An 8,131-nucleotide genomic window follows, 5' to 3' on the forward strand; every position below is an offset into this window, starting at 1 on the left:
GTAGTAGATTCGCCAACTTTAAGTACATTTAAGTCGTCATTGGACAAGCATATGGACGTACATGGAATAGTGTAGGTTAGATGGGCTTCAGATTGGTATGACAGGGTGGCGCAACATCGAGGGCCGAAGGGCCTGTACTGCGCTGTAATGTTCTATGTTCTATGTTCTAGATAAGAATGCCAAACAATAAAGCAGATTTGATGACACTGATAGGGTTGGATCATAAGAGAATGCTGCACTTCCAGAGGGAGATAGATTTAACCGGATTGACCGGGCAGAGAGGTTGAGATGACTGATGTGTGGCTGACAATTCTCAATGAAACTATCTTGAAAAGGGGAAGATAAGATGCTGGAGTTCAAGTGAAAGGTCAGTTTTGGAAAACACGCATAAAGATCTATTGTGTAGACGGGCGGCACGGTGGCTCAGTGGTTAGCACTGCTGCCTCACAGCGCTGGAGACCCGGGTTCAATTCCCGCCTCAGGCGACTCTCTGTGTGGAGTTTGCACATTTTCCCCGTGTCTGCGTGGGTTTCCTCCGGGTGCTCTGGTGTCCTCCCACAGCCCAAAGATGTGCAGGTCAGGTGAATTAGCCATACTAAATTGCCTGTAGTGTTAGGTAAGGCGTAAATGTAGGGGTATGGGTGGGTTGCGTTTCGGCGGGTCGGTGTGGACTTGTTGGGCCAAAGGGCCTGTTTCCACACTGTAACGTAATCTAATCTAATCTAGACGGAAGACTGCTGACTGAAGAGGGTGAGATTTCAACCCAACAGAGGAAGTAGGGGTATGGGTGGGTTGCGTTTCGGCGGGTCGGTGTGGACTTGTTGGGCCGAAGGGCCTGTTTCCACACTGTAATGTAATCTAACCTAATAATCTAATCTAATCTAGATGGAAGACTGCTAACTGAAGAGGGTGAGATTTCAACCCAACAGAGGAAGATCCCAACAACACAGTGAGCCTGAAGTTCATTTAGCAGAAGGGGTCAAGGGCTAAAACTGAGGCCTTTGCTAAGAACAGATTGTTCAGGGCCAGAGAGAGGAAGCTTGTGGGATATTGTGGACGCACAACAAAGGCTAAGGTCTGAAGAGGGAATGGAGTCTGGAAAGTGAAGGTAAAGATCTTCCAGGAGGTATATTTACATATACTTCTGCACACAAACATGAATAATTTATGAACAGCAAAGAGGAGGATAGAGGGAGAAATCCAACAACTCAATTTTCCAAAGTCTTGCTTTATTTTCATTTATTTGCCATTTATTACTGAATCCAATTTAAAATAGATTGATGAATATTGTAAAATGAACATTCTTTGACTTTGTCTTGTATTGTCTTCTGTGTGGTATCAGTTCACTTAAGGAGCCTTATCCCACAAAAAGAATTCCAGGTTATTTTGGATTCAGAAGTTGCCTTTGCCTTAAATTAATTTCTGTGCTCTTCCATCACCGAGCAGAATTTCCTGAGAGACATTTTTCCCATTGTTTAGCTCAAGGAGTGAAGTCTGTCCCTTGAGGCAAAAGTTCCCCTGACAGAATCCTTCTTCATATGTTTGCTGTTGCTGTAGGTTGTAATCTTGGACACAGGGCCCTGTAAGAATGCAGACAGTCACATTGTCCTCTTCCTAAATGTTTTTTGTTAAGCTCCCATCTGAGCAGTTCACCTTAACATCTAACAACCAGAAGTGAACAGACAATGGAACAGTCCTCCTTCATTGGAAATTCAACTTAAAATAAGTCATTGTTGATTGGTTCTTGCCTGCTTTGTTGACAATAGATTGATTGGGAGGGAGCGTTATATATTTTTGGCTGTGTTGATGTAAACACAAACTGTTTGTTAAAATGCTTGCCTTTGCTAAACCATAGTTACCTGAAGTGTGATTGATCAATGTGGAGAAATATGATGCTAAACCAATAATTATTAACACTAAATTATAAACCTAAGGAACAAATCCTCTCTCCCTGACTAGAGAACTGTAACCTCATTCATCAGAGTTACCAGTTAGTCAAGAATGACTTGAGGTGGAAGTTCTCACTTGCTAGCCCTATGTATCATGACAGTTGAAGTGCTGTTTGTAAGGAGATCATACTGAAATCCTTTTCCAGGGACTTCAAGAGATTAGATTTTGGTGATTCTGCCATATCGTCAGTGTAGATACTTGAGAGAGCGTTAGTCTCACTGTGACTTTGCTCAACATTGCGTTTCGGTGCTCTAGTAGCTTGATGCAATGGAGTCCTGTCTCGCTTCATTCTCAACCTCCTCTTCTGGCCCCCTGAAGAACTCTCTGTATTCATGTGGAATCTCTGTGAGTTTTCCACAAAACCTATTCTCAGGCTTCTCCTCGGCTGTTGCACATCTTTCCCAATGTGTAGGGAGGAGCGAGAGGATTCCTGTTGTTTATTTATCAGGCATGTCACCCAGTGCTGAGGCAGAAATGAACCTCCCTTTCCTACAGTTTCCTCTTGGTTTCCACAGGTGATATCCAATAAGTCTGAACAAGTGCACAATGCAGGCTTGGAGGCAGCCGGTGATGCTCTGTGAATTGAATGTTGCAATCAACATGATAATTCTTTACAGCAGCTCTACTGTATCACATTAGCAAACAAAAACTTAGAACTTCTAAGAACTGCAAAAGCTATTGTAAATCTAATCCTTAGGGTATAATGATGTATACTGTGTATTATATACCGATTGTGTTTCTATGTGCAGTGTATGCTTTGACTGCAGAGAGATGGCAGCACTGTGGCTCAGTGGTTAGCACTGCTACCTCAGAGACCTGGGTTCGATTCTAGTCTCGGGTCACTTGTCTGTGTGGAGTTTGCACATTCTCCTTGTGTCTGTGTGGGTTTCCTCCCACAGTCCAAAGATGTGCATTGGCCATGCTAAATTGTCCAAAAGTGTTCAGGGATGTGCAGTTTGGGTACATTAGTCAGGACCAAGAGTGTGGTGCTAGAAAAGCACAACAGGCCAAGGAACAGGAAAATTGACATTTCAAGCAAAAGCCCTTCATCATTCCTGATGACATCAATTCTTCTGCTCCTCAGATGCTGCCTGACCTGCTGTGCTTTTCCAGCACCACTCTCTTGACTCTAATCTCCAGCATCTGCAGTCCTCACTTTTGCCTATATTAGTCAGGGGTTAAATGTAGAGGAATGGGCCTGGGTGGGTTACTCTTCTGAGGGTCGGTGTGGACTTGTTGGGATGAAGGGCCTGTTTCCACACTGTAGGGATCCTAATATTAGTGTAAGAACCACGGGTTGAAAATGTGTTGCTGGAACAGCACAGCAGGTCAGGCAGCATCCAAGGAACAGGAGAATCGATGTTTTGGCTGAGACAAGGTGGGGGGAGGGGAAATGAGGAAACTGGAGAAATCTGAGTTCATCCCTTGTGGTTGGAGGGTTCCCAGGCAGAAGATGAGGCGCTCTTCCTCCAACCATTGTGTTGCCATGGTCTGGCGATGGAGGAGTCCAAGGACCTGCATGTCCTTGGTGGAGTGGGAGGGAGAGTTAAAGTGTTGGGCTACGGGGTGGTTGGGTTAGTTGGTGGGGGTGTCCCAGAGGTGTTCTCTGAAATGTTCCGCAAGTAGGGGGCCTGTCTCCCCAACAAAAGTAAGAACCACGGGTCACAGGATAAGGATACAGAGTGACCCATTTGATCATGAAATGAGGAGAAATGCCTTTGCCCAGAGAGTGGACAGCCTGTGGAATTCTTTGCTACAGAAAGTAGTTAAGGCTAAAATACTGTATTTTAGAGAAGGAGTTAGATATAGTTCTGAAAGCTAAAGGGATCAGAGGTATAGACAGAAAGCAGGAACAGGGGACTGAGTTGGATGATCGGCTATGATCATAGTTAATGATCATAAGAAATAGGAACAGCAGTAGGCCATCTGGCTCTTTCATTCAGATGAGATCACAATTGATTTGATTGTGGCTTGATGGGAGGTGGATCTGGGTAGAACGCTCTTCAGAGGGTCAGTGCAGATTCGATGGGCTGAATGGCATCTATCTGCATTGTAGGCATTCTATCTTTCTGTGATTCCAGCTCCACTTTCCTCTCTTACTATTCAATGATCCAGACCTCACTCTCCAAGGGTAAGAATTTAAAAAAACACTCATCCTCTTGAGAGGAAAGAAAAACCTGTTTATCTCAGTCTTAACTGAGTCATAATCCTTATGACTAAACTATATCCCCCTTAATTGTAGACTTTCCAATGAGGGGAAATAACCAGCCAGTATCTGCCCTGTCAAGAATTCCTTTCTCCCTACCTCAGAAGTTATTACTTTCCAATATGATCACCTCTCATTCTTCTAACCAATCATGATAAGCCCAACCTAGTCAGCCTTTCCTCATTAGGCCAAGCCTCCATGCCAGGAATCAATCTTATTTGAATTCCTTCCAATATCTCTCCTGAATCAAGGAGTCAAAACCTGTGCACAGTGTCAGGTGTGATCTCAGCCAAAGATACTCTGTGCATCTGTAACAAGACAGTCCTGCTTTTCTATACCATTCCTCATTCAATAGGGGCCAACACTCCATGTGCATTCCCCATCCTTTAAAGTCCAGTGCTTTATACCAAGTTTATCAAATACCAACCATCTGGTCTAGCATCTGGTGAGCATTGGGTCAGTGTAGCCTGCAATTATTTCCCCTCCCAGTCAGTCCCTCTTTCCACCACAGACCCAGCACACAGCTTAGTTCTGGAATTCACATAAAATAAAGGAAGATGGCATCATTATCCATGACTATAGGAGATCTAAACAATGAAGGAGGATTGTAAGGTCAGGCCATTTCCACTTTGTAGTGTTATGCTTTGCTGGATTCTGAATTTATCTCACTCTTTGGGGCTATCATTGACCTTAGCCTCCTCATTTGTTTTTTCTTTCTCCTTCCTTGGTTCACCATGGTTGGGTTTATCCCTCTCAGAATCTTTCCTCCTTATTGGGATATATTTTTGTTGAGAGTCATGAATTACCTCATTAAATGTCTGAAACTGCTTGTTAACTGTAATGTAGTTGAAAGGCCCAAGGCATATCACATGAGCATTATAATATATGAAAATTGATAATGAGCTGTATGTAAGGATATTAGGAACTATGTTGGTCAGAGAGGCTTATGGAATGTCTAAATTTGAGTGAATGAGTTAAGAGCAGGAGTAGACCATTTAGCCCCTTGATGGAGTCTGCCCCGCCATTTAATAAGATCATGGATGATCTGATTGTAACCTCAACTCCACATTCTCATCTATCCGAATAACAATTCAGTTCCTTGTTTACCAAGAATCTATCTACCTCCGCCAAAGATTCAAAGACTCTCATAGACTCCCTGCAATGTAGAAGAAAGCCATTCAGTCCATCAAGTCCACACTGACCCTCTCATGCATGCCCTATGCAGATTTCCCACAGCTAATCCATTCAGCTTACACACCCCTGGGCATTACAGGGCAATTTTGTATTGCCAATCCACCCCAACCTGTTCATCTTTGGATTGTGGGAGGAAACTAGAGCACCCAAAGGGAACTCACACAGACACAGGGAGAGCATGCAAACTCCACATAGACAGTCGCTTGAGGGTGGAATCAAACCTGGCTCCCTGGCGCTATGAGGCAGCAGTGCTGACCACTGAGCGACCATGTCCCTTCTTCTAAGATGTTTTAAAGAAGTGAGTTACAAAGATTCATGACTCTAAAGAGAAAACAAAATTCTTCTTACTTCTATCTTATACAGGCAACCCCTTAATTTTAAACAGTGGCTCCTCTTTCTAAATTCTCCCACAACAGAAAATATCCTCTCCATGTCCAGCTTGCCCAGATTCCTCTTGATGTTATATGTTTCAATCAAACCACTCCTTATTCTTCCCAACTACAGGGGGTGGAGGTCTAGCCATCCAACCTTTTCTCATCAGACAACTGCCATTTTCAGGTATTAGCTGTGTAAAACCTCTCTGAACTACTTCCAGTGCATTTATTTATATCATTCATTAAATAAGGTAACCAATACTGTACACAGTACTCCATATGTGGTCTAACCAATGCCATGTATAACCCCAGTTTTGTATTTGAGTTCTCGCTGCAATACATGATAACATTCCACAAGCATTAACAATTAACTCTTTGTGATTCATGTACAGGATACCAAAATCCCACCACATTCCAGACCTTTGAAGGGTTTCCTCTGGGTGCTCTGGTTTCCTCCCACAGTCCAGGTGTAGGTGAGGTGGATTGGCCATGCTAAATTGTCCCATAGTGTCCAGGGCTGTGTAGGCTAAATTGTCCCATAGTGTCCAGGGCTGTGTAGGCTAAATTGTCCCATATTGTCCAGGACTGTGTAGGCTAAATTGTCCCATAGTGTCCAGGGCTGTGTAGGCTAAATTGTCCCATAGAGTCTAGGGCTGTGTAGGCTAAATTGTCACGTAGTGTCCAGGGCTGTGTAGGCTAAATTGTCCCAGAGTGTCCAGGGGTGTGTAGGCTAAATTGTCCCATAGAGTCTAGGGCTGTGTAGACTAAATTGTCCCGTAGTGTCCAGGGCTGTGTAGGCTAAATTGTCCCATTGTGTCCAGGGGTGTGTAGGCTAAATTGTCCCATAGTGTCCAGAGGTGTGTAGGCTAAATTGTCCCGTAGTGTCCAGGGCTGTGTAGGCTAAATTGTCCCATAGTGTCCAGGGCTGTGCAGGGTAAATTGTCCCATGCTGTCCAGGGGTGTGCAGGGCAAATTGTCCCATAGTGTCCAGGGGTGCCCAGGGTAAATTGTCCCATGCTGTCCAGGGGTGTGTAGGATAAATTGTCCCATGGTGTCCAGGGGTGTGCAGGGTAAATTGTCCCATGGTGTTCAGGTGTGCCCAGGGTAAATTGTCCTGTAGTGTCCAGGGGTATGCAGGGTAAATTGTCCTGTAGTGTCCAGGGGTGTCCAGGGTAAATTGTCCCATGGTGTCCAGGGGTGTGCAGGGTAAATTGTCCCATAGTGTCCAGGGGTGCCCAGGGTAAATTGTCCCGTAGTGTCCAGGGGTGTGCAGGATAAATTGTCCCGTAGTGTCTAGGGGTGCCCAAGATAAATTGTCCCTTGGTGTCCAGGGGTGTCCAGGGTAAATTGTCCCATGGTGTCCAGGGGTGACCAGGGTAAATTGTCCTGTAGTGTCCAGGGGTATGCAGGGTAAATTGTCCCGTAGTGTCCAGGAGTGTCCAGGGTAAATTGTCCCATGGTGTCCAGGAGTGTCCAGGGTAAATTGTCCCATGGTGTCCAGGGCTGTGTAGGCTAAATTGTCCCATAGTGTCCAGGGCTGTGCAGGGTAAATTGTCCCATAGTGTCCAGGGGTGCCCAGGGTAAATTGTCCCATGGTGTCCAGGGGTGTGCAGAGTAAATTGTCCCGTAGTGTCCAGGGGTGTGCAGGGTAAATTGTCCCGTAGTGTCCAGGGGTGGCCAGGGTAAATTGTCCCATGGTGTTCAGGGGTGTGCAGAATAAATTGTCCCGTAGTGTCCTGGGCTGTGTAGGCTAAATTGTCCCATGGTGTCCAGGGGTGTGCAGGGAAAATTGTCCCATGGTGTCCAGGGCTGACCAGAGTAAATTGTCCTGTAGTGTCCAGGGGTGTCCAGGGTAAATTGTCCTGTAATGTCCAGGGGTATGCAGGGTAAATTGTCCCGTAGTGTCCAGGGGTGTGTAGGCCAAATTGTCCCATGATGTCCCGGGGTGTCCAGGGTAAATTGTCCCATGGTGTCCGGGGTGTCCAGGGTAAATTGTCCCGTGGTGTCCAGGGCTGTGCAGGGTAAATTGTCCCGTAGTGTCCAGGGGTGTCCAGGGTAAATTGTCCCATGGTGTCCAGGGCTGTGCAGGGTAAATTGTCCCGTAGTGTCCAGGGGTGTCCAGGGTAAATTGTCCCGTAGTGTCCATGGGTGTCCAGGGTAAATTGTCCCATGGGGTCAAGGGGTGCCCAGGGTAAATTGTCCCGTAGTGTCCAGGCGTGTGCAGGCTAAATTGTCCCATGGTGTCCAGGGGTGTCCAGGGTAAATTGTCCCATGGTGTCCAGGGGTGACCAGGGTAAATTGTCCCATAGTGTCCAGGGGTGTGCAGGGTAAATTGTCCTGTAGTGTCCAGGAGTGTGCAGGGTAAATTGTCCCATGGTGTCCAGGGCTGTGCAGGGTAAATTGTCCC

General features: G+C 45.8%; 1 protein-coding gene across 1 annotated transcript in view; it reads right to left on the reverse strand.

Moving 5' to 3' along the window:
- Positions 1 to 1,254: 1,254 nt before the first annotated feature.
- Positions 1,255 to 8,131, reverse strand: part of LOC122553947 (cytosolic carboxypeptidase 3-like) — a 123,766-nt gene continuing 116,889 nt past the window's right edge. Inside the window, exon 22 of the mRNA XM_043698450.1 lies at positions 1,255 to 2,525. Coding sequence (XP_043554385.1) covers positions 2,042 to 2,525 — 484 coding nt within the window. The 3' untranslated portion in view covers positions 1,255 to 2,041. The remainder of the gene's footprint in view (positions 2,526 to 8,131) is intronic.

This window comes from Chiloscyllium plagiosum, chromosome 10 (genome assembly GCF_004010195.1).
Source record: "Chiloscyllium plagiosum isolate BGI_BamShark_2017 chromosome 10, ASM401019v2, whole genome shotgun sequence".
Taxonomy (NCBI): domain Eukaryota; kingdom Metazoa; phylum Chordata; class Chondrichthyes; order Orectolobiformes; family Hemiscylliidae; genus Chiloscyllium; species Chiloscyllium plagiosum.